This window comes from Pavona decussata, unplaced genomic scaffold (assembly GCF_977016875.1).
Source record: "Pavona decussata unplaced genomic scaffold, jaPavDecu1.1 SCAFFOLD_175, whole genome shotgun sequence".
In the NCBI taxonomy this organism is placed as follows: Eukaryota; Metazoa; Cnidaria; class Anthozoa; order Scleractinia; family Agariciidae; genus Pavona; species Pavona decussata.
Genome location: NW_028145586.1, coordinates 2,813,503 through 2,839,718, shown reverse-complemented (window position 1 = coordinate 2,839,718; position 26,216 = coordinate 2,813,503). Strand labels below are relative to the sequence as shown.

The 26,216-nt window shown below is 38.7% G+C and overlaps 1 protein-coding gene across 1 annotated transcript; it reads right to left on the bottom strand.

Moving 5' to 3' along the window:
- Nucleotides 1–711: 711 nt before the first annotated feature.
- Nucleotides 712–26,078, bottom strand: LOC146463675 (transient receptor potential cation channel subfamily A member 1-like). The gene is made up of 30 exons (XM_085084286.1): nt 25,919–26,078; nt 23,434–23,622; nt 22,587–22,680; nt 21,841–22,016; nt 20,936–21,043; nt 20,296–20,404; nt 19,468–19,568; nt 19,245–19,292; nt 17,988–18,173; nt 17,688–17,876; nt 16,832–16,918; nt 16,253–16,338; nt 15,820–15,981; nt 15,040–15,154; nt 14,220–14,389; nt 13,302–13,386; nt 12,850–12,906; nt 11,656–11,724; nt 11,152–11,222; nt 10,513–10,651; nt 10,180–10,221; nt 9,796–9,876; nt 8,830–8,996; nt 8,035–8,095; nt 7,345–7,416; nt 6,307–6,480; nt 5,887–5,955; nt 4,786–4,887; nt 3,946–4,067; nt 712–3,183 (listed from the first exon to the last, which is right to left on the bottom strand). The coding sequence occupies exons 2-30, from the start codon at nt 23,614–23,616 to the stop codon at nt 3,084–3,086; spliced, it is 3,225 nt and encodes a 1,074-aa protein (XP_084940412.1). The 5' UTR covers nt 23,617–23,622; nt 25,919–26,078; the 3' UTR covers nt 712–3,083.
- Nucleotides 26,079–26,216: the final 138 nt, after the last annotated feature.

Here is a 26,216-nt window from a genome sequence, read left to right as displayed (position 1 = left end):
CCAGGTTTAAAATGCTACTGCAACGAAAATCGAAAAATTTTTAAAAAAAATTTTGGTCCTTTAGTACTTTTTAGACCTTAAACATCAAGAACAAATTAAATTCAGACCAACCTGACAAAGCAGTTCCCTGAAAAAGGCGGCCAAAAAGTGCGTAAAGTACGTCCGCCATTTAATACTCAAACAACAACTACTTGAGCCGACTAATTTCGTGCAGCGGCTTTTCCGCTTCCGACATCATTTCTCAGGTAGGCGGCATGAAAAAGCTCAAAAAGAACAGCTCTATCTTAGGGTAATCCCTATAAACACTCAAACACTACGACGAAAACTTCGCAGAGGGAACACTTCTTATCATGGATCGAGGGTATTTTTATAATGTAATGGCGGCAAACCGAAGCTATAAAATGCACTTTAAATAATCCAACTTCCCGTTACGATTACAACTAAAACAAAATTGGCATGGGTAGTATTTTCCACCTATACTTTCGAATGCTGAAGAGAAAGGGAACAAAAGCCAAAAAAAAAAAAAAAAGGCTTCAGGTAACCAAGCCAAGTTGTAAAAAACGCTTACGTTAAAACTACTATTTCAGACTTCCATTCAAGTCAAAATCGTTATTTTAATCCCTTACATTATCACTTACTCCGCGCGGTGAGGTTTATATGACTTAGGATTGTATTTATTGTTCTATCTACCCCGCTGCACTTTCTGTTTTGCCAAGTTTTTAATTCAAGGAATGGCTCAAAATGTCGCTTATGTACAACTGAAAGGAACACGCTATTGAATGAACAGGGAGACAGATAACTCATTTTTAGTTGCGTTTAGATTCTTGCAAAGTAAGAACTTTGACGTTTTACTGATTTATTTATTTATTTTTCAAGGAGCACCAAATATTTCTTTGTAAAAGAATTACTCTTGATATGAGCAGGTCATTGATTCTTTTCGTGTGAAACATATATTGTGACAATTAGCCTATATCGGCTCAACCAACAAAGAAATGACCAATTCAATTAAGCTAGTTTACTTTCTTAATGTTCCGCCTGCAAACAAGTTACGATTTTCTGGCTATGCATCTCGTAATTTGTAGAAAACCTCATGGAAAAGTGGCACAGACTAGACATTTTGACCATTTACGCATGTAACATTCACAACAGCTATGGCTTAGTACCTCACATAACTGCTGTAAGGAAACGAGTGCTTAGTTTTTGCAGCAGAGTTGGTAAGCCGGGTTATTTGTACACCGCGAAGAGATTCGAGTGCTGACGAAGGACCGAACGCTCGAAATGTCAGCACTCAAATCTCTTTACTGTGGCCAAAGTACCTATCAACTGTACTGATAAATATTCGTTCTTTAGAGAGCCTCCTCGACTATAATACTTCCAGCATCGGCCTCTACATGCCAAGTCAACTGAACAAATACGATTCCATCAGTACCCACAGAAGGAAGTGTTCCATCGCTGGCAGTTGGCCTTCAGCCTGCTTTGTATGTGTGATTCTGAGTTATAAAAGCACAGCCAATCAAAGAGTCGGTTCTCACTTTTTCAATCAATCAATCAATCAATCAATCAATCAATCAATCCACAATTCAATTAATCAATCAATCAATCAATCAATCAATCAATCAATCAATCAATCTTCTATTGAACGTGGTCATTATACTTAGTTATAAGGCTTTTCACAGAGTGCGTACCAGGCTTCATGCGGGATTACGTGCATAAATTACTAAATTACAGCGCGTTCTTACAGTCCGTACCCGTATGCTTACTGTTTTGGGACCCATAGGTGCCTATGGCTCCAAATCGAGCGAAAAAACAAACAAACGCCGCGCATACGGGAGGTTCCCGCGGGGCTTGAAATTTGTTTCGAAATAGTGAAAAGTCTTCAGCAATAACATTTATTGTGGACTAACAAACTGATAGACTATTTAAGGCTAAAATTGCAGAGTTAATAAAATTATAAGCATCATTTACATGGGTAAGATATGCGATTTGTGCTGCTTTTGTAACGGGCAGTGACTCAATTACTCTGCGAGAAAGAGCACACGCCTTTTCCATCTGCTCTCGAAGGCTACGACCCAATTTTTCGCATTGCATAAACTAGTGATGCTACTTTTGTTAGTCTGTATTATATACAACGAAGGGTACGGAATGGATGATTCATCCAGCTGGGCAAACTGCACCGTTTGCAACGTGTTATGTGTTTGGTCAAGAGGACAAAAGAACGAACAACAGAACAATACTCCCAGCTCTAACAAACAATGCAGCTACAGGTTATCACGGTCCAATGAAAATAGAGCTTTTGAAAGGCGCTGGTCTACTGCATCCAGCAGCTTAGTTTGTCTTTCTAGATGCAGTGGAGCCGATTGTTCATCCCATAACCGAGGAAATCAAACTTCGGTAGCCAATTGTCATCCTTGACGGGTGATTCGTCCGTTTTTAAAAGACGGACAACAAACATCAGATCAAAAGGTAAACTAGACAGTAAGGTACGGATCCAGAACGGTCTCTACTGTTTTACGGATAAACGGAGGGTTGTGAACAAGCAAATGGAAACTGGGATTTGCCCCTTTTTTCACTGAGATAATCGGATTTGACGCTCTGGGAATGGAATTTGGTCATCAAATTTGGGCACTGAGGATGGGATCTGGGGCAAAATTTGAGATGGAAGCTAGAATTTGAGCAAACGTTTGGGATTCAGGAGTCTCTTTTTCAGAATTAACAACTTTCGTATGTTAGCGACAGTCAATATGCTCTTTGTTGTAACCAGTATGGTTAAGTTCAACCACTCATCATCAATTGTCTTGAGTCTAAAGTTTCCGAGGGCTTCAAGGTATGTTCTCCCCATTTCTTACCACGTGTGGCGGAAGAAATGTCTCAGCTTGCAGTAAGGAGACTCAAGATATGATACATACATGGGAAGTATGAAGCCTCCCGCTAGGCAAGACTCTATTATGTTGTCCGTATAACTCAAAATTATGGGACAAAGCCGTGTATATTTTTAAATATTTAAAAATATCTTCCCAGGGGAACCGGGAAATTTCCTCTTCCCGCCAGAGGTTAGCGCTCTAGCGCTGTAGGCGCTCAAACAATCATGAGTCTGTTGTATCTATTCCTTCTGCGCTCCGCGGGGAATCCATTGCCTTAATCCGCACTGACACTTCCTTCAACAGCTCATACATTCCATTGATTCTGCAACAAGAAAGAGGCAACATTAGAATATTTTTCAGGAGAGGTAAGGTAAGGTATCCGGAAGGTAAGACTTTTTTTTTACCCAATGTTGTCCTTCAGGTATTTTCAATGAAATATGGGAATGTACAAACGGTTAAAACGGTAAAATGGCATTTTAAAAATGCAAAGCACATTTGGATCTCTCTGATGATGAAAAATGATTAAAATAATCAGCAACCACCTTTGAATTCTGGTATCGTTGGTATCGGTATCGGGGCAAAATTATCGGAATGCTACCCTGTTCATTTCGAAAACAGAATAACAGAATAAATTAATTATTTTGTGCTATTCTTATCTATGTACCCAATTTTTCAAGAAAACATAAACGCGAATCTCATGTTCGCCGTTTGCCGTAAACGCGATGCTAAATCTCTTTTGAAAGCTCATTAAAAATTCATAAGCCCATTGACCTATCAAATGGTCAATAAAACATCACGTGCAGTGGTTTTAAAACCCGATAAAACCTCCTCCTTATTAGTATGCGGTGTTTAATGTTTTTTTCGAATACTAATTTCCAACGTTCACAATAGCATCATTGTTATGAACTCTCTTGACACACGCTTTTCCAGGAATGTTTTTGAAGCCGTTCAAAAAACTCGCAGTACGTGTTTAACGGGTCTAAAACCACTCGGCTGCGTCTCGTCGTTTTAAATCCAGATGAAACACTCCTGCTCGTGTTTTAAACATTGCCTAATATTTGCTATACACTACGTATACTCGTACCTATCCTCTTGCTCTTCCAGTCTCTCTAAGAGTGGGCGAAATGCAGGGGGGAGCTCAGCCTTCGTTTCATCTTCCTCCGTGTCCTCTACAGGTCGGCTAAAACCGAAAAGCTTGTCATAGAGCTAAAAAAAAATGAAATAATTAAATGAACACCTTGCTTTTGGTGCAATATATCAAACACGAGGAAGAGTGTTTCGTCCAATTTACAAATATATACCGAGAAGTGGGTTGAGAAAACGATTTTTATAACCAACTTCTTGGAGAAAATCAAAACAAACTTCATCACATTTTATTGTAATTAAGACGACATTCACACGGTAGTGACTTACTTCGTTGTCCTTCATGAATTGTTAATGAATTTGACGATTTATTTCCCGTAACCAATTGTAGCTAATGGTACCCTTACATGTTACCCGCTATATGTTCCTCTTTTGTACCCTTATATGTTCCCCTTTGTTCCTTCAAATGGTCCCTTTTCTATACCTACGGTTACCGTTTTGTACCCCTATATGTTCCCTTCTGTTCCTTCAAATGTCCCTTTTTGTACCCGTTACATGTTCCCTTTGTGCCCTCACATACGCCTCTTTATACCCTCACATGTTCCTTTCATACCTCTTACATGTTCCCTTTTATACCTTTAAATAATGTTCCTGTTTACATTCTACTGCCCTTTTGTGTTCTCCTCTGAAACCCTTCGGTTTCCCCGGCCCCCCTTTCGGACCCTCATGAATTTCGTTTCTTCCTAGTTTATGTCCTTTTCGCTGCTAACCAAACATATAACATACAGACGATTAAAAATGACCAATTTATTGGGTTTCGTCACAGCAAAGTGATAAATACCTTAGATCCTCTATGGTTTGGATATTCGACATGTTTTGCAAGATGAGCACGTTTAGCGAGCCACGCTGGAACTGTTTTCTCCATATCTAAAACCAATTCCACCTGAGAATGAAAAAAAAAATGTTTATTGATCGTTTCCCGTCTATTCGTTTCAACTATTATTGTATCAACCGTCTCACAGTCTTCAAACATTTTATGTAACAACTCTGTAATAAGGAAGCCTTATTCTATAAGCCGTATGGTTTCTCCTAAGGCTTCCTCGCCACTTTCTCTGTAATATTTATTTTTTGTACTCTTATTTTGCTTTTTTGTAACGTGTGTGGTGAAATGAACAAACAAACAAACAAAGACACACAAAGTTTACTCAAGTAATTTTAGGGCAGAATCCTATTGTCTCTTCAAAGCGGCACTTAGCTCTAGTTATTGGATCAATGCAATAAGTGGCAAGGACTGCATTTTTGTTACTCAATCTGGACAGGATGCTTATGTTGTTTTCCTTACCTCACTCGCACCAACGTGTATACCTATCAAGTAAGAGCCAAATAGCTAAAGAGAAAAAGGCTTGTTTTAACCCTGAGTGTGCGTGTGTGTTTGTGAGGGGGGAGGGGGTAGGGGAAGTGAAGGAAGGGGGTAAGTACTTCACAAATGAATAGTGTATCTTGGTCTCCCTTAAAAATACTGAGCTTTTTTTTAAGACAGAAATCTTTTAATTTCTACCGCTCTAACTAAGGTTTCATTCTCTCTCACCAAGTTCTTCCGAATGTCTGAAAACTATTTTCCTTCTAATTCGGACAAGACTAGAGAGACGGAGACAGAGAGACAACTACAGGAAATACAAGTTGGGAAGCTTGTTTGAGGTTGAACAAGCTCTGGAAAAGTGGACTAGTCTCCTATCTTTCACAACAGTGCGAATATATTATTTGATCCACGCCAGTTCCCATAGCTGCAATTTGTCTACAAAGCATTTGTCAGCGTTGCGTTGCAAGTTCAAAGAAAACTTACCCCGTGTGTCAGCGCGGTTAGTGACACTCGCATAGCAATGGTTTGTCTGTGGATATTATTTTTTCAAAAAACTATATCTTTAGTACTTTGAGTTTATACCTGCATAACGTATCGATCCAACACAGCACTAGCTTGAATCTTGTCAATATCTCCAACAGCAAGACCAACCTTAAACAAGAAAAGACTTTGTGAAGGCCTAAATTAGTTAAAACCAGCTTGAAATTTGATCAATAAAGTAAAGATTTCTTTAGAAGAGTGAAATGTATGATTATGAATGGTGCAAATGGTGTAGGTCGCCCCGACTCAAGCCCCATTCAATTCAGTTCTTGCCGGCTCTCGTTTCGTATGTTAATTTCGTCCACGTTTCAGTTGACTATCTAACGTTTTTCCAAAGTTTATACTATTATCACGGCTCGTCGATATTAGTTCACTTCTAACCTCGAGTAAAAATTTTTAAACAAGCGCCCGGCATTGCGATACGCGGATACAGTATTCCTAGTTCAAAAGCCCCAAACTTACCAGCATGTTCATAATGATGATTGGCATCCCCAGCACAAACAAGAAAAAGAGAATGTTAGTCAGCGTAGGATATTCGAGTTTGTCCCACGGCATGAACAGGTCCGCATAGTTGAGTTCACCAAGAGTCATCACAAAAACTGTCATCATGGAATAGGGAAACGTAGCATATGGCTCCTATTGATGAAACACAACTAAAGTCTTAAAGGGCCCTAGTCAGCCACGCCTTTGTTTTTGTTTATATGCGAGTGTTTGGCTATTACATTTTACTCGGAGCATGTCGAAATGAACGAAATCACTGTGAAACTACTAAAGGTAATGAAACATATTTTCAGGAACACAACTTACAGTAAAGCAATAAGATTTCGCTTCACCATGCAATATCAATAATTTCGATGGCATCGAAAATGGCGGAGGCTGACTAGGGTCCTCTAAGTTATAGATTTTGGAAAACAAAAATTAATCATACATAATATAAAATTTAGGCCAGGCCCCAGTTGTTCAAAGGCTGGATAACTTTATCCAGTGCATAAGTCACTATCTGACAGTTTCAATCTGTGGAAAGATTTCAGTATTTCCTCGTGCACAAGCGAATATGTGCACTCTAACCACAGCTTAGTTGGGGAGTGTCCGAAAACGTTGGACAACATTTAACGTGAAGTATATTTTAGACGCTGAAGAGTGCCTTATCCAGCGGATAAAGTTATCCGGCCTTTGAACAACTGGGGCCAGGAGGGCTTTTCATTTAGCCAAAATTTTTTTTATTTAAGTGTCAATGTATAATTTAGAGCAGAGCACTAATTGGGGTTACTTTCCAGATCCAATTGGAATTTTAAAATGTTGGTTTTTAACCCCCGGAGAAAAACCTCTTGGAGCAAGGACGAGAACCAACAACAAACTTAACACACATATGACGCCGAGACCGGGAATCAAACCCGGGCCAGATTGGTGGGAGGCGAGTGCTCTCACCACTGCGCCATCCCTGCTCCCCAAAACATCATAAAAGCTTCCCTTAGATGTAAGTTCAGAACGAAATCTCACCGTTTCCTCATCCATGAGCAGATAGAACGTACTGCCAAATGCCACGATGAGCAAGAAAAACAATAACCAAACCTGGAAAAACGCAACAGTAGCATTAAAATCTTTTCTCGGCTAAAAAGACGAAACGGTTATACGTGGCAGAGACAGTCCTTGAGTCTGTGGATGAAATCCTGAAGTGTGACCATTCAAATGAAAGCTACTGAGCAGTACTTTCCTGTGGTGCTGTTTATTATGCTGTACAAGGTGGTTCTAACTTTTGAGTCTGTGGATAAAATCCTAAAGTGTGACCATTCAAATGAAAGCTACTGAGCAGTAATTTCCTGTGGTGCTGTTTATTACGCTGTTTACGACGCGGTTCTAAGTTTTGAGTTTGTAGCTGAAATCCTTTTAAAAGTGACTATTGGAATAAAAGCTACTGAGCACTACCTTCCTGTGGTGCTGTTTTTTATGTTGTAAAGGTGGTTCTAACTTTGTGTATGAAATCCTAATTTGTTACCATTCAAATTAAAGCTATTGAACAGTACTTCTATGCGGTGCTGGTTATAATACATTTCAAAGTTGTTCCCATCCTAAGGTGTGACCATTCAGACGAAAGCACAAGCAATATTTTCCTGTAGATCGGTTACTTTGTTTGTTCTCTGTTTCTTTTTTTTCCTTTTGGCAAATAATTATACAATTCTTAATACAAACCTTGAGCAACGTTGCAAACATTGTTGTCAACATAATTACATATTGACCATACGACGACAACCTGCAAAATAAACCAAAGTATGATGGTTACCTGAGATGCCATGTAATGTTTAAAAAACGAGCAGCAGTGTTTTATCGGGATTTAAAACCACGAGGCGCATCCGAGTGGTTTTAGACCCGATAAAACACGTACTGCGAGGTTTTGGAACGAACGGCTTCAAAAACATTCCTGGAAAAGCGTGTATCAAGAGAGTTCATAACAATGATACTTTTGTGAACGTTGGAAATTAGCATAACGAGAAAAACATTAAACACCGTATACTAATAAGGAGGTTTTATCGGGTTTCGAAACCAATGGACGTGATGTTTTATCGACCATTTGATAGGTCAATGGGCTTATGAATTATTAATGAGTTTTTGAATGATACATTTGACGTTGATCTAGATGCACATGGTGTACTTGTCCCTCGAATCCACCCTACCGAAAAAGAGGAAGACTGGTACCTTGACCCATAATTCTCAGCATACAAAACCCTAAAAAACGCTCATGAAAACGCACAGAAAAGTTATAAAAACTTGAAACCTAGTATACAATGTTGTTAGTGCAGGGACGAATTATGGCTTTCTATGTGCCTATTGCCTGTGTGAGGTTCGCAAGGTATTGTGCTAATGTAAAGCCACCATCTTTTTTCCGTACTGTGGATTGGAAAACTCTTAAAATAGAAACCTACCTTAGAACAACCCTGCGTGTTTTTCACTCTCCTATTGATAAGCTCCTAAAGCAACTATTTTTACCTTCTAAGAAACAGAATAAGGTTCATCCATCCGAAGAACAAAGCGATGGCTCCAATTTCCTGCTTGATTCCAAGCTTACAGTCACATGGTGGTAAAATGTAGAACAAGGCGAAACCATATGCTATCCACTCCAGATAGTTGGACAAAGAAAGAAGGTACTTCTTCTTCTGAAATTAATAAAACCATTTCTCGCGTGTATATTGTTCTCACTCGAGGAACTAAGTAGTTGTAACAGTTTCAGACTTTTAGTGAAGTCGAAAATTGGGTATCATGGGTCAAGAATGGAATATTCTTGTGGTACCTCATCCTGCCATAAGCTAATATTATAATGCTGGCAGATCTTGACAAAACCGTAACCAGAATTGAAAAACACTAAGAAACAGTTTAGGAATAACAAAGGTGGGAAACAAATAAATGCAACTGCGCATTGCAGGGCTCATAGCACGAATTTGTCACCGAACAGAACCCTGAAAGCCTCTAAGGTGTTGGTCAGCACAGGACACCGAGGTTGTTCCAAATAATCAGAGATAGAAATTCTCATGTGTGGCTGCAGGAGCAGATGCGCTTACAATATCTAGCGGAAGGTTGCATGCAGGAAGCGTAACAGAACACTATATATGCTTTTTCCTTTTTTTCGCAAATACTCCCTAATACAGGCCCATTCCGGTTTATTAGATCTGGAGATAAGAAATTTACAGTATTGTTTTCTGATGTGGTGTCCAAGGTTACAAAAGCGAAAACAGAGGACGATGGGACACGAATTTCTTTCTTTGCTTCTTTTTTTTTATGACTACAAGGTTTTTATTCTCCGAGGATGGATTAATACAATCGAAAGATGAAAGTTTCTTTAGTAACCCTTTCTGACAATAATCAGAGGTAGTTGTTCCGCTGACTTCAAACGGTAAGGATTCCGACTTCTTTTCCAACTTGCATTGGTAAGAAATAAAAAAGCAAAGAAAAACCAACCTGTAGTCTTATCTGAAGAACTTCTTTTATCAGGTGAAGTAAAATGATGACCACCACTGCATACTGAAGATACTGGGCAATCTGTTAATGAATAATTACACCAAGCACTGAGTCACGTGCTACAGGCAGAAGGCTACCGGGGGAATGATGCACTTTTATTTTACTATTAGGAAACTTAATTAAGCAACGACAACGGTGACAGACGATATTGATTTTTAAAATTTTCATCATGTTTTAAGCAACTTTTAAATTTAATCAATTGGTGATTTTACATGAAATCGTTAAATTCAGTCAGTCGATCTGGAGAGCGTCCCCATACTGTAAAGCGCATTTACTTGTCATGGAATTTTGTAAGACATATCACTGAAGGCATACTTTTCATACCTTGTCGGTCTTTCTACACTGGACGTCCATATCAATGTATTCCTGGTGGAAATACGAACAATGGAAAGACGGTTAATAGGAGTGGGCTGAGTGGTCTGGCCTTTGGATGGAAACGAGGCTGGAGCTGATTTGATACCAACCTCACTGCTTTTCATATGTCAATCACATTGTACTTATGATAACTAGTTGCATTTATATAGGGTATGTTCACGGCGGCCATATTGGAGGAGCAAAACAATAGAAAACAGTCGTTCTTGCCAATCAGAGGGAACAGGGCTTTTAATCTACAAGTCAGGTTAATAAACAAGTGAATGTAAGACTTGTTTTGGTTACCTTTCTTAGCCAAGTTTCATTGATTCCGCACAGGCGTTTTTCGTTGGCGCGGGTGAAGACGGCAAGTGCAGTCAGCGGAATCACAAAAAGCAGATACAGAATCAGGTTAGCTGCCAATGTCTTTAATCCGAACGTCTTCCTAAGAAGGGAGAAGACAAAATGTGATTTAAAAACTTGCTTGAGCCAAGTGTCTCATTAAGGCCAGCATTTGGGTTAGTTTCTGTGAAATGGAGCCTGTAAGGAAGTATTACTCCCCGCGCCTTGAGCCCCTAGATGGAACGGTAGTCCATCACAGGGTTGCTTCCAGGATCTTTTAGGGCTCCCTCGGCAGTGCCCACAACTCAATACAGAGTCAATGTGGACCCTACTCGTATTGGAAACAACTTAAAGTTGAATATGCTGTTCATGATGACACAAGAAGGAAAAGAAGAAAGAATTAAAACACACAAATGTTAATCTTCTTTTTTAAAATCTCTGTCATTATAGGATTTTCATTGTTTTGACTATCGTCGGAGTCAACCTGTCACGTGTTACTTTATGTTGTTTAGCAACTGCTCTCGTGAGGATTGCGTGTACAAACAATTCCAAGGGGATGGAACTACATAATATGTTGTAAATTTTGAAAAATAAAAACCTTACCATTTAGTGCTCATCATGAAGAAACACACAGGATGAGTCAGGCAGTTAATTCGACGGTGTTCTAACATTGTCTACGACAAAAGAGTACGTATGCATAAAATGTTGAAATGAGGGTTATATCAGTTTTTAAAAGAGCTAAAGATCAGACTATCAACCACGTTTCGTCAACTTTTTTTAAGTTTTGTTGACCGTGAAACAATTGAGTGATCCATCGATAATCACTCCCTCACCCATAAATTCGTTTGTTATTTTAGTCATAATTAGTCAATTAATCATCTTCAGCAAACCGATAAGTCATTTAGTCAGTCAATCGATGTGTTACTCAGTAACAGACTGTCAGTCAGTCAGTGAGTCAGTCAGTCAGTCAGTCAGTCGGTCGGTCTGTCAATCTGTCAGTCAGTCAGTCAGTCAGTCAGTCAGTCAATTTGTTCTTGGTATTCTTAAAAGACGAAATTGGGATTATTGACAAATTGTGGCAAAGTTCATTGCCGATCTCTCTGTTACCTTGAGCACCATCAAATAATCTTGTCCAGGCTTCTGAGCGCTCTGAATCAGGGAAAAATCGTATGATATCTAGGAAAATAGAAACACAAAACACTTTTAGCACTGAGGAGCGGAAAACGTTGTTTAATTAAAAACGGTTTTATAATGACAGAATGAAAAGCTAACACGAACAAGGAGCTACTGTATTCATCAGAAGCGTCACATGGTAAAAGCATCAACGATGGATTTGTTTCGTTTTGAGAAAAGAAGCAAAAGGTGCATCCAAGACTGTCCTGACAACATTGACTTGGATTGACGAGGATGAAGTGAGGGTGATTATATTGACGACGATCATGATGTTGATTATTATGACGGTGCGAAATGATGTTTATTTCAGCGATGATGGCGATGATAATGATGATAATGTTGATAATAGTGAATACTATTGTGAAGATGGTTATAATAAATAAATAAATAAATAAATAAATAAATAAATAGATAAATAAATAAACAAATAAATAAATAAATAAATAGTGGAGAATAACAGTGGTATTTCCACAGAGTGGTTCATCACCCATTGTTTCCTGGTCAAATTAGAATTTGGAAATGTTAGTTTTCGTGGAGAGATGAAAACTGATGAATCCGGAGAAAAACCCTTGGAACATAGACGAGAACCAACAAGGACAGTTTTCATAATTACGGCGATGACGATGAGAAAGTCGCTGACGATAACGATGGTGATCACAACGATGGCCAGTGTTGGGATGATGATCACTGATGATGACAATCACAACAAAGTCCCCAAAATTACGATTCTGATGACGAAGACAATGACGAGGAATATGACATTCAAAAACTCATTAATAATTCATAAGCTCATTGACCTATCAAATGGTCGATAATAAATCACTTGCAGTGACTTTTTATCTATAAACCTCCTACTTATTAGTATGTGGTGTTTTATCAGCTGATAAAACACTCCTCGTTAGTATGCGGTGTTTTTCTCGTATGCTAATTTCCAACGTTCACAAAAGCATAATTGTTATGAACTCTATTGACACGTTTTCCAGGAATGTTTTTTGGAGCCGTTCAAAAAACTCGCAGGACGTGTTCTATCGGGTCTAAAACCACTCGGCTGAGCCTCGTAGTTTTAAACCCGACAAGACACTTAAACATTACTTAAAAACCTTTCTAAACGAGGAAATAGAACCCTACCTTGTAATCTTCACTATCAGGACTTCCTTCTTTAGTGATGCACTGATCCATAAATCGCTAGACAAGTAAACAAACATGAAACGGGCTCTAGATTGTTTGGTAGAAAAAACTGTTTCATTTGTACAACCAAGGAAATATAAATTATTCGGCTGCGCCTCGTGGTTTTAAAATCCCGATAAAACACTACTGCTCGTGTTTTTAACATTATGTAGAAACAAGGGTACAGCTCTGAAGAAAACTCCCAACTGGAGACATTTTCCTTTTGAAGTGCATCGGCAATAGGCGATCAATCCACTGAGAATGAGAAGTGACGTTACCTTCATGTTTCTGGCCGTTATATGATTTTCGCACCCTTTGTTCACTTTTCCGATTACTTTAAATGTTAAGATATAACGTAAAATTGTCCCTGTGTATCGTAATCGTGGCTCTCTAAAAAGGAATCCTTTACTTACTTCAGCTACTTCCGGGTATTTTATGACAAGTGCTTTGATCTGCTCCATGTGACCTGGGGCAGATGACGTCAGCACCTCTCGCCACCTACAAGAATAAAACCATAAATGACTGTGAATGTTTCGAAACTGAAACTTGCGGATCAAAGAAAACATAAGCTGTGGAAAGAAATGTTGACGCAAGCTTCTCAACTTGCCAAGGACCCTGTTAAAGAGAAGATTTTTGTTCAGTCATTGTGATTTACCGTTGACATTTTGGCAAAATCCCGGGCACTTTTGAACCTCCGAGAATGGTCAACAATCCCACCCACCCAGCCCCCCTGCGGTAAAAGTTGGTATGTGAAAGGGTACACTCGCTCGTAAACTCGGTATCCCATACATACTGTATCTAACCCTTTTGGTTAATTCCGCTGTTCATTGATTGAGAACTATAAAATCAATTACCTTTGTTATTTTGAGGACAAAATTTGACTCAGAAACTTGTTTTATATATTGGTTATACTAAATTTCTTCCGTTAATATCCTTCTTGTTCACTGGCCTGTAGCTCCGTAAAGTTACCTGACCGTACTGTCAAACCTCCCTTAGATGTCAATCCTGGGACCACGTTTAAGTGTCTTTCGGGGAAGTGTCCAATTCTGGGAAGTTAAAACCTGTTGCTGGCATGTGAATGGGACCATAACTGCGTGTCCTCCTACAGGACAGTCAGATGTTCGCATATGAGACGTCTTAGTTACTTTTTTTTTGGAGGGGGGTGGGGGGGGGGGGGGCGTGGTATAAAAATAAAGTTTCATACGAGGCAGCAAGAGATCGAATAAGTTTATAGCCATTCTCATAATTCGCTTCTCGCGTTCTCGGGTTAAAATATAATTAAAATCATCTTTGGCTTTCTTTACTTTAATTTTCCCTTCCTTTTCTCCCACCTTTTATGGCTCGCAATAGCAAGCAGCACACTTTTTTGTTCGGTTTCCATAGCAGCGTCTAACACGTTTTGATTTTTCTTGTTCATGAGGACTTCTTGTTTGTCAGAAGACAGCAAACATGAAACTACATCTGGATGATCTTGTATGGCGGCCAAGTGTAGAGCAGTATTCTCGAAAGAATGAAGAAAAAAAGGCAGTTCGGTATGTATTGGTAATTTCAGTACGTTGAATGATGTGGTTGTTATTCATCCATAATTGGGAAATGTTTCAACTAATGAGAGAACTCGCATAGTGGAAGTTAACGTTCCATTACAGTTAGCAACATTAGCGCTGCAAGGAAATAATCCAGATTTTTTGAAATTCGTGTTAATTTAACACAGAGTTTATTTCTAATATTATAATTCACAATCATTCCACGGCGTCGGATTTGAGATGATAGATAACCAACGAGGAGCGTAGCGCCGAGTTGGCTATATCCAACAAGTGTTTTTGGAATTAATGTTTTATTAAAACCAATCAAGAAATATTGCTAGATCTTGCTGATTTCGCTTTGCAAGAATAACCAGAAGACAGTTTAATGGTGGCTATGCTAGATCTTTTGGCATATACCATGGCCGCTAAGCCAGTCAAATCCCTGGAATCACATTATACAATGATCCAGTTTTTATTAATAAGATATATCTGGTATCGAGATGGCAAAAATAAATCAAATCAATTAACCAGCAAAGTGAGTATTGTCAGTATCGAAAACTTTAGTATCGATATCGAGGCTATTTAGATCGAATAATGTCGATAGCTGTTATGTTATCATTCTACATACCTGGTTTTTGTCAAAAATGTTAATGCTGTCAGGGTGATACCGCAGAATGCATTGTACACATCGCTTGGAGCCTCTCATGGCAGCCACATGAAGAGCTGTTCTTTTATTATTATCACTGCACGTAAGACACAAAATGTTTTTACACTTAGACTTATTTAGGCGGTTATTTTCGGGGAGGGGTTATTATTGGGACCCAATGCCTGTCGTACTAATCTTAAACAGTTCACAATTCTTTATCCAGGTCTTAATACTTGGAATTCCCTTTCAACACATATCACATATTCATCGAGCTTTCCCACCTTTAAGAAACAAATTTACAAGTTTTTATTGAAATAAGTTTGATTTTTTCATGCCCCACATACACAGCTCTATTTTTTATTTATCATTATTATTATTTCAAGGTGACCTCTTAACATAAGCTCGATGGTATCTTGAGGTCTGCTCGCCATATCTTTAATGCTACTTTTGTATAGACTATTGTGCTTTCTTTGTAGCAAATAAAGAATGGCGGTGGGGTCAGTTTCGCTAGAACAATACAAAGTCAAGAAGCAAAGGGAATTAACTGTTCTTAATTTAAGAGAAAATAAAATAACCCCCCCCTCTCCCACTTATTTTCTCTTGCTGTTCTAAGTTCACTGGGGAGATTATTCTAGAGAGTAGCATCACTGTAACTAAAGCTACGCTGTCAGTAGTCAGTTCTTGGCTTTGGTAGAACCAGGCGTTTATTTTGGCCTGTTTGAAGCGCGGTACAAGGGCTCGTATCGTATGTGCAGAGCTTACCTCTCCACAGCCGCACCAAGTTTGAGTAAAAGTTCAACCACTCGGTTATGTCCTTCTGCGCATGCGAAGTGTAAAGCTGTCTTTCCTTGACTGTTTTTAACGTTGATAGACCGAATGTTACGGCCAGAGAGTAACGCGTCTACTATTTCCAGCCAACCGTATCTGACAGAAGAAATGATCGAATGAAGTATGTCACGTATTTTAACAGTAAACAGTAAACACGTATTTCACTTTAATAAACTCGAAACTTCCTTAGTAAATTATAAAATGATTTGTAAACTCACAGAATCACAAAAAACTTATCAGTTTTGTTACGTTTGGCAGCGGTTAATAATGTGCCTATCACTAGTATCCCGGATGACCAGAAAATCTCCCAGCCAGGGACTGGCAATAGGACCAATCGTTTCTCTGCGGAAAAAAAAATATTGCTAACCTGGCGGCGCCGTGAAGAGGAGTGTCCAGACCGTCTGACGTCACTGTAATAGCATTCTTGTTACGCTTCATAAACAGCTGGATATTCTGTCGGGAGTAAAATACGAACAAATAAGTAGATACCAATGGAACTGTGACACTCTCTGAAACACTCGCTAAAATTCTATCCAGAAATCCTTGGACAACGTAGCCAAACTACACCGAGCAAAACAAATTCACTATACAATAATACACTAATCCTTAGAATAAATTGCTGCTGTTATAGACCCTATTCATTAATGGCTGACATTTTAATATTCTTTTGTTTGAATTCAAATTCTCCCAACTAACCTCGTTCTTAGGTTCAAAAATCAAAATAATATTTCAACTTGCACGACGCTACGCAATACGAAATACCATTTGCAAAGACACGCGAACAAAAAATCCAAAATAATACTAGAGACTCCCTAGAGCCGGAGGCATTATCTGTCCACAATTAAATTGACGCAACTTAAACAAAGGTTTTTTCTTTCCATAGAAACGTTTTCTCTCCCATTGGGTGACAAGTCTTGAATTTCAGTAGCGACCTTTGAGTTTTTACCTGTAGATCCCCGTGCTTTGCAGCATAGTGCACAGGAGCAAATCCAGTGATGTCCTTGTCAATAATTAGTGGAATAGCTTGGCGGACCTGTGAAGGAGAATCGTTTGGTCAGGCTTGTGATAAACTACGACTAGTCCCTTTCATTTATTTATTTGTTTGCTTTTTGGGGGGTTGGGGTGGGGGTGGGGGTTAGGAGAAGAGATACTTTATAGGGACCCTCAGATTTGACGACGAGTACGACATTAAGTATGAGTACATCTTTTTAAATCTAGTTTGTATAGTTCAGATAACCGCTTGTCTCACCAATCTTGTTTCTAGGGTCTCCTTATCTGCTGGTAAACAACGGAGCGAGTGTTCTGGGGATGTGATTGAGTTAAAATTTTGAAAGTCTTACTCGTACTGAATCTCGTACTCGCACTCTGATCTGAAGGTCTCTTATGTGTTCACGGGAGGCATTTTTTTACGCGCGCTTTTGCGTTTCGCTCTGCTTTACCAACCCTAAAAATGTAAGGGGCTACTCCTGGTTTATCGACGCAGGGACGGTAAGAAATTTGACCGGGGACCTGTTTTTCGAAAGTCCCGGTAACTTACCGGGCCCGATAAGTATATTTTTAAATGTTTTTTTTTCGCCGATTAGACAGTGATTACAGACATGATACTTGGCCAATGTTTTCATAGAATTAAAAGATTGCAAAGTTTAGTATTTAAAACTAACAAAAATTGACTTCTCTTAAGAGACTTTTCTCACCAAAATCACTTATCGGGCCCGCTAAGTTACCGGGACTTTCAAGAAACGGGCACCAGAACCGGAAATCACGCAAGAAAAGCCAATGGCGCCAAGGGTACATATCGTCACCTGAAGCAGCACCGCCATAGTGTCTGCATGCCCCACAGCCACTCTGACACATGACCGCAAATCCACATCTTTCACGGTTACGTCCGCACCACTGTCCATGAGCACCCTAACAGCTTCTGTTCCACCCTGCTCAGCTGCTAAGAAGAGAGGGGTGCGGCATAATTTGTCAGGGGGGTCCAGTGTGGCGCCCTAATAATTGCATGAAAGAATACAAATACTTTTAACATATTGTAAATTAAAATGTGGGTTTGGTTTTGGTATGTGGTAGGTATGAACTGTTCTATAACATTATGCACGTACCTGTTCTAACAGATATTTTACGACATCCGAGTGATTGTTCATTGCCGCCAGATGAAGCGGCGTCCATCCTTGAGCGTCGATCAAAGTTATGCGGCAAACTGTAGGATCTTGGGAAGCAAACAGCTGAACTATCTCCAGTGCACCTACTGCGCATGCCAAATGGAATGCAGTGCTTCGGTCATGTTCCTATCAATCAATCAATCAATCAATCAATCAATCAATCAATCAATCAATCAATCAATCAATCAATCAATCAATCAATCAATCAATCAATCAACCAATCTATCAATCAATCAATCAATTAATCAATCAATCAACCAATCAATCAGTCAGTCAAGCAATCAAGCAATCAATCAGTTAACCAACTAATCAATCAATCAAGCAATCCAACAATCAAGCAATCAATCAATTAACCAACTAATCAATCAATCAATCAATCAATCAATCAATCAATCGTTTATTTATCCACGTGACGTCTAATGAGCTAAAAGCTCGTTCAAAATATGTATGTGCTGAGTAAAATATAAAAATAAAAAGTATGAAAAAAATTACAAAGTCCAGGTGTATCGATAGTGCTATGAAATACAAACACAAATAGTGACCATTATAAGAACTAAGATTACCAAAATAGTTTTATACTTATATATTATTCAATCGTTGAACAAAATTAGTGGTTTGACCTACAATTATTTCACTGTTAAAGGAGGGTTGCAACAGTTATTGCTGGCTGTGTAATGTATCCAGTTTAAAAAATTAAAATCTCCTTTTGTCAACAAACTAAAGCTTATTTTGTCACTGGTTTCCAAGCAAAAACTGTTACCATAGCTACGGTAATGCAAAGCCCTTCATTTTAAATAATGTCTATTATCTCGAGTTCTATTGAGACACGAGAGCTTAACGATTGTAACTGCTTAACCCAAACAACTTGTAGGCAAACTTAGCTGCGTGGTGCCCCAAATTTTCCTTCAATGCTCAAGAAAAAATTAACGGTGACACCTTCTCTTTCCTCGTCAAAGATCTTTTATGATAGGAAAACACTCTAAATGTACATTGGCTTTTTAGATAAACGGGATTTTAAGTTATTAAGAAAAGAAACTATAATCTTGCCATAGTTGCACCAATTCAATTGGCGACCAATTCGCCTGAAAAAGGGAGGGGGTTAACTTTAGTTCCAGACTGCGCATCGGACCACTTTATAATGTCATGATAGATTTAAAAAAATGTTTATTTTTAACTATTTGGTTTCTAATCTGTCACCTTTGGCTGTCGAATGATAGCTCCTTCGTCAAGGCAGAGCTGAACCGTCTAAGAAAGTCAAGTGAAAGTATCAAGTCAGTCATTAAATTCAAAGCAAAATTTAAACTTTTTGTGGATAGAGTATAAGAGTACATAACAAGTTAACGTGTAAAAGCAAGATATAACGTACTATGTGAAAACATGGTTCACCGGCGAGGTCTTTTTTTCATTTTAGAGTACATACCTGGGAGCTGCCACTGTCGACTGCTAAGTGAAGTAAGGTGCTACCTTCGGAGTCCACATTATTGAGCACATCCTTCACCATGTCCTTCCGTTTTGTTTTAGCTGCAAACAAAAGAGACACAGTAGAACGGTTTTCAGTTCAGTGTCGAAAGTAATTCGTGTTCTTTTTGGTTTTGCCTTAGTCCGCCCTGTGATTGGTTAGAAAAACTCGCGGCAATTCTCGACCAATGAGAAGCTAAACTAAAACCAATGGAGATTTACTCGCGCGCGTTTTCCCGCGTTTGGCGCCGGTTACATGTATTAATAATTTGCTTTGAACACTGATTGGTTCATTGCACTGTTTGCGTCTGTTGTGATTGGTCAGAGCAAGGGGATTTGACGTAACTGAAATAAAACTTATAATTTGGACAAGAGATTGGGAATGTGTTTTTTAAAAATTTGCCTACGAATCTATCCTTGATACCAAAATAATGTAACACTAGGATTCGTTCTTATCATGAGTTTTTGAATTGAGAGCTCCGTGCTTAATAGGCTCCTTACACCAAGAAGTCACAAGACCTACACCCCCAATAATGTTGATACTAGAAATAGACAAGGCATATCGAAATTGCAGCAAACCCCAAATTTTAGCGACATTTTATGGTATTGATTTTATAGCAGCTTGAAGTTTCAAAATTTATAATGATTTACAATGATGTGACATCACATGGAAATCATCTATACTGTCAAAAACGTAGCACGATTCAATAACTCATTAATGAAAAGAGAGGAAGAGAGAGGTAATATTGGGGATCACAGCAAATGTCTCACAACATTCCCAACGACTTACCATCTTCAAAGAAAAACTTGGCAACATTGCAGGCTCCTTTCTCCACTGCTCGTGTCAGCGGTGTCATCTGCTCGTCGTCGCAGCAGTCCAGGGAGGCACCGTGCTCAATCTAATGCATGAAAACAACATTTTTGTTACTTGAAAACACCAACCGAAACTGGATTATAAGTAGGGATAGCTCTGAGAAAGACCATAAATCGAATCACACGCTGCATTCCCAATCCCTTGGTCCGACTACGAGCTGTGACAAAACAGTTACTGTTACAGTTCATCTTGTGCTGGTTGTGTCCATTACGGAGAGGGTGCAGGTCAGCGCACCCAGTCTCTGGGAAAGAATGCTGGTTCTGTCCCATCTTTCTTCACTGTTTCTTTTGTTTCCTATTTCATAAATTGCAGCCCCCTGAAAGGCACTTGCAACTCTGAGAACTTTCAAAACATCTCTCGTAGACATTAATCCCGAACTGTACAAGGAACTCGTCCGATTTCCTACATAGCTACCAAATTTTGAAACTGTTTCGAAGCTGAGTTCTTTGCATCAAAATAATAATGTCATTTTGATTGCCGCTAGTTTTGTTCAGAAAGTGAATTATGGCGTTGAAAAGTGTACATTTCTTATATAAACAATTTTCTTTCAACTTACCAATATTTTACAGATGGATAAATTGTCCATTCCTGCAGCAACGTGAAGTGGGGTCTGCGATCCATTTCCCCGGATGTTTGCGTCACTTCCGGCGAAACGAAGAAAAACCTACAAAAAGTTAACTTTAGTGCTCCGTGTTTAGCAAGAAAACGTAAAAAGAAGAAAAGTTTAAAGTTTAGGACTTCGTGTCACAGACCTTTAGCTCTATTTCTCACACAGGCAAAATACCATCATACGTGGCATTATACAGTGAAATCCCGCCTGACGGATGCTTTGATAATACAAAGTTTCCTTTATAAGATTGTAATGTACCGATTAATTTGTAAACCGGAAATCATATTCTTAATCTTTGAGGTCCTTTTTCGAAAACCACTTTTTGTGAAAAAGTTTCCTCAATAAAGATTATTATTATTATTATTCAACCGGAAGTCCTTAGACGTTGTGAACTTGCTTAGACTTATGGGTAATTAGAGACCAAGTTTTTCGGGTGTCATGGTGTACGGGCCAAGCATAGTTTACTTTTGTGTTTATGTTTGGGTTCAATCCGTGTCTTTTCGTGTGCCATCCATGTGCAACCGTTACAGAGGTTTAATAACACTTTTCCTAGAAACATTTTTTTCTGAAAATACACTATTCTTGTTATAAATACTCCTTATTAGTTAGAGACGCTGGTCCCTCTTGAAGTCTACGTACAGTTCCAATAAAATTCTTGTATAATCCGGAGATTCGATTAGGATATTGACGAAAAGAAGAAAAGTTCGACTGGTTTCTTGTAGAATTATCGCTGCACTTCTTCGGTACGCATCTCTCGGATTTCCCACAATCAAGCTAAACAAGAGGTAATTCTAAATACAGTAACAAGCAAAATCAGGAGCCCACGAGCTCCTGGAGAACCCACATCTTACTTGAACAAGGTTCACGTTCCCAGTCCGCACCGCGGTGTGAAGTGGCGCATCTTGGCTCCGATCCAAAAGAGATGTGTCGGCCCCAGTCTCCAAAAGCAGTTCCACTATTTTGGCTTGACGTCCCAAAATGGCGTTATGAAGTGCAGTTCTACCTGAACTGTCCAGTGCATTCACATCTACCAAATTTAAAGGAAGAATGGATAGTAGTAGGAAGGGTAGGTGTCGTCTACAACCAATCATATAGCCGAATATAAAACACGTGATCAATATAAACCAATGAAATTAATTAATTAAACTTTTTAGACGATGTTATGATTGATTTTGTTATGATCTCTTTTGGATCGGAGCCAAGATTGGCTCCTGAAGGCTTGAAGGAGAATCAGTAAAGTTCTCCTCGACAATCAAATGCTCTCTAAAATCGGAACAAGCTGCGCAGTGATCTGTGGTGCTTACCATTTACACAAACCACCCGGATGGAAATTTTTGGCATAAATACGAAATGATTTAGCTTGTCTTAACAGAAGATGGATAACATGCAAAATGTATGAACATCAGCTGTAAATCCCAATAGGAGCAATAAAAATGCATCACTTTGACCAGAAGCCCATAATTTTAGAAGTACTCCAAATGGCATGACGTTACCATTTGATTATCCAACTGGAATTTCCGGGTTTTCCATGTAAATGGTAAGCACGCCTGTTCACACTGTACCAATGAACCGGCTTAACGAGAATGTAACACATTACCAGTATCCTTGTTCAGCATGTTCCTTACTGTAGCCTCGTCTCCTGACCATGACGCCAGGTGAAGTTTGTCGCGATGTTCTCCATTTTCAGTGTCCTAGGACAAAAACGTTGCTATTTGGTGAATCTTGGTTGTTTCCAAAATTGATGTTAGCGCTGGGAGAATCGACATGTCTGAATGTTTATTATCACTGCGGAAAACACGAAATGCAGTGAAGTGACTTCTTAAAATTCTCGTTGACAAGGACGGCGAACTCACGCCTTAGTTAAATTAGGGGTGCGTTCGAATGACCCTGAAACCGGAATAGGAATACATACAATGATTACTAGAAATTCCTCATAAGGGGTTTTTGGAGTTACTGGAGTACAAAATCGCTCTCAAATTAACGTGAATCAGCGAAAGCTTGCAAAAATTTCTTCCTAAAGTTACTTAAAAAGAGAAATCTAACGGCCATTCCGCTTATTCTTATCCCGGAATACGGTCAATCGAAAGCAACCTAAGTTCGTCTGAAGGGATAATTCAAGGTCTAATTTCAAGCTCGATTCTTTAGCAGCAATTTGTCAATTCTCTCTTTGCTTTAGTACTATGATAAAGTATCATACAATACATCAATACATCACAAAGTTTCATCGTAATGAAACAAACACAGCACAGCAGCATAAAACGTGAAGTCATTCTCGAGCGGAAACAAAAAGGTACGCAAGCCGAGGCACTTTAAACATTCCTCACAAGTTAAAATCCTGGCTAGTTTCCTCAAATTGGTACGATCACACTGGAAACCTTTGCAATCAATAATAGAGTTTACTAGACCTGGAAAAATCTTTACCTAAATGTCGTTGCCATACCTACCGTTACGTCATGATTTTCATCAACTGGGGCAATGCTGACGCAACTACCAGCCGATTGGAGAGACAGCTGACTCAAATGTTGAGCCCGCTGAGTCCGATTCAGGGCAGGGCTTATTGGAATCAAGGGCAATTCCTCGTCACCAGGTCTCTCAGGAGATAACGGGGCATTCATGTTTTCGTCCATGGGGGCCTGGAAGAATTAAAAGACAAGCAAGTAAACAACCTACGTGCAAGTGTGCATCATTTCCTGTGATAACGCCTCAATTAAGTTAATTAAACCGGAAGGAAATTAATCCTCTTTATTATATGAACTGAGTTCACACTTGGCAGTACGGCAAAGGGTAATTTTGGTCAGGCCAATATTTTGACTAGTACAACCAGTTTGGTGTTTTTACACGTTAATTGACGTCTGGTGAGTGCATCTCCACAACGAGAGATCCAGCAAAAAGTGTCGGTGACGTTGATTCGTTCATCATGAAGTCAGGCTCTACATTCAAACGTTTGTTATAGAATGGAATGGAATAGAATAGGAAAATGGTGCCTATAGGGGCCCTGTTTTATCTTGAAAAAGATCAAGTACAATTTACAATTAACTGTGAAGTCAACAAAGTACAGTCCTAAAAACTAAAACATCTATTCATTAGAGCTACCATTTATAACTACATGGCTCAACTGATTTCAACTCTTGTGCAAATGAGTTATATTTCGATGCAAAGGAGTGGATTTCTCGTGGCTCTCATGGCTTTTCTGGTAACACTAGTAGAGCTTAGAGAGAACAAAAGCTGTCAAAAACAAACTAAACAGCTCTAAAATTTCGACTTCTTCCAAAGTTTTATTTTTTATTATTATTTTTTTTTTTATATTTTTTTAAGTTTCACCATCGTTGCTGAAACGTTTAGGACATTACGACAGAAAGTTTCTTTTTGAAAAAGGCTAAAAATAATTAAAGTTTCTATTTTTACAGCATTGTGGTAAGACAAACAATTCAAGCACGTATAGTTTCCTGTTTACTTCATAATAATAAAGCAATTAAACGAAACACTCTTAGCACCCAACCAGAATGCACGCTGAATATAATTTTTTTCCTAACGCCTCCGCGAGAAGTGGAGCGAAACGGGCAAAATATAAACATTAAAAATTTGCATCTCATAATTACCAACTTCTTTAGAGAAAAATATTCGATCTGCTCCATTACAAATTGACTTGCAGGTGTTGAAAGAATTAAATTATTAGTTTTCGAGGAAGATTAACACTTTCAATACTTAACAGAATTTGTCAATGGTTGTGTCACGAATTCAAATGTAGTTATAACAGAGAACACTTATAAGAGTACGTGGGTGAAATCAAAGGATGACCTTTCAAACAAAAGCTATTGATCAGCTGTACGCCCTGTTTAGGGTGTGCAACATGGTAAATCTAGCTTTGGAGTTTGTGGGTCACGTTGCACAATTTTAACATTTAAACGGCTGCATTAATTGATAAGAACTTTGAATTTCGGATCAATAATGTTGTTCAAAGTGTTTTAACAAGTTTTCAGGCTGTGGACGAAAGTGTGGCGATTCATTAAAAGCAATTGAAAAGCACTTCACTAGGCTTAAGGATGTTTGCTTGTCAATGAGAATTGAACTTTATTTGGTTTTGAACTTGGCATTGGCTTTTTTTAGTCATTATGAAGAGAAATTATTGACCTCAGTATGCGTTTAAGTTGACACTGCCAGAATGCAATAAACAGTGTTTTGTTTAAATAAAATTTTTAAAATGTTTAAGTTCCCGTTCAATACATAGAGTATCAAGTCCTTCAAAGACAGTCCCCCATCCTCTTGAACAAAGATATTGTCTCTTGTTTTGAAGTTGCAAGGAGAGATGTTACTCATTCGTAGCCATGCAGTGTACTAATATGAACAAATCAGACGACTCCCTAGCTCCTAGCTTTACTGCAAAATTTCAAACAAACTGAAACAATATGTTATTCTTCAAAACATTAGGAACGAACATTACCTCTGATAAGAAAATGCAACTAGAAGATGGCTTTGAGTTTCATTTGAATGATCACCGGCCTTGCAGCACGTTATAAAAATTACCACTGCGAAGTTGGTCAATAGCTCTATCAATGGTTTCAATTTAGGATATCATAAATGGGGTCAAAAGTTCCCACTGGCGTGCACTGCATAACAAGCAACAATATAACAGAGATCTCCTCGAAACCTTTGATTTGAATTATTGCACTTTACGGGGGTTTAAAACACAAAATCAAAAGGTTGCAATGCCGTTAAAATTGCTCGAAGTTTGTCTCAAACAGTGAGAGGATTTCAGTTTGCAAACTTGATTCCACGAATATTGTTAGGGTTGATGAACCCGTAAAAAAAAAGCATTGTATCGTGCGGTATCATATCATATCATACGCGCCTTGTCCAATCAAGCGGCTTAAATCATGATACAAACAAGACAAGAAATAGTTTAAAAAGTAAATAAATATTCAAACTTACCTTTCCCTTTGTTGCTGTAAACTTTGTCGAGTCTGATCTCAGCTAGCTGAAGACTGCGTGTGGGATGTCTTGTCTTGTCTCGCTATTTAAGAGGCTCTTCATTTACAGTGTTCACTGTACGTGAAATTATGGTCTTGTTAATTCGTGATTGAATCAAAACTGTCACTGAAACCACGATCCGTGAAGACAACACGCAAACTTTGGCGCCAAAAGTTAAAATATTCCAGCAAAACGCTTGGCGCCTTTTTCAACATCGTTGAAATCATTTCATTATTAGTTTTGCTCGAAAACTTCATAT

What these genes read in the sequence shown, in the direction of transcription:
- LOC146463675 (XM_085084286.1), bottom strand. Translation starts at nt 23,616, where the DNA reads ATGGACGAAAACATGAATGCCCCGTTATCTCCTGAGAGACCTGGTGAC. An exon ending in CTGATAGTGAAGATTACAAG is followed by an intron (nt 11,725 to 12,849) that starts GTAGGGTTCTAT and finishes CTATTTTCCTAG; the next exon opens with ATATCATACGATTTTTCCCT. An exon ending in TGCTCATGGATGAGGAAACG is followed by an intron (nt 6,481 to 7,344) that starts GTGAGATTTCGT and finishes TTTCATCAATAG; the next exon opens with GAGCCATATGCTACGTTTCC.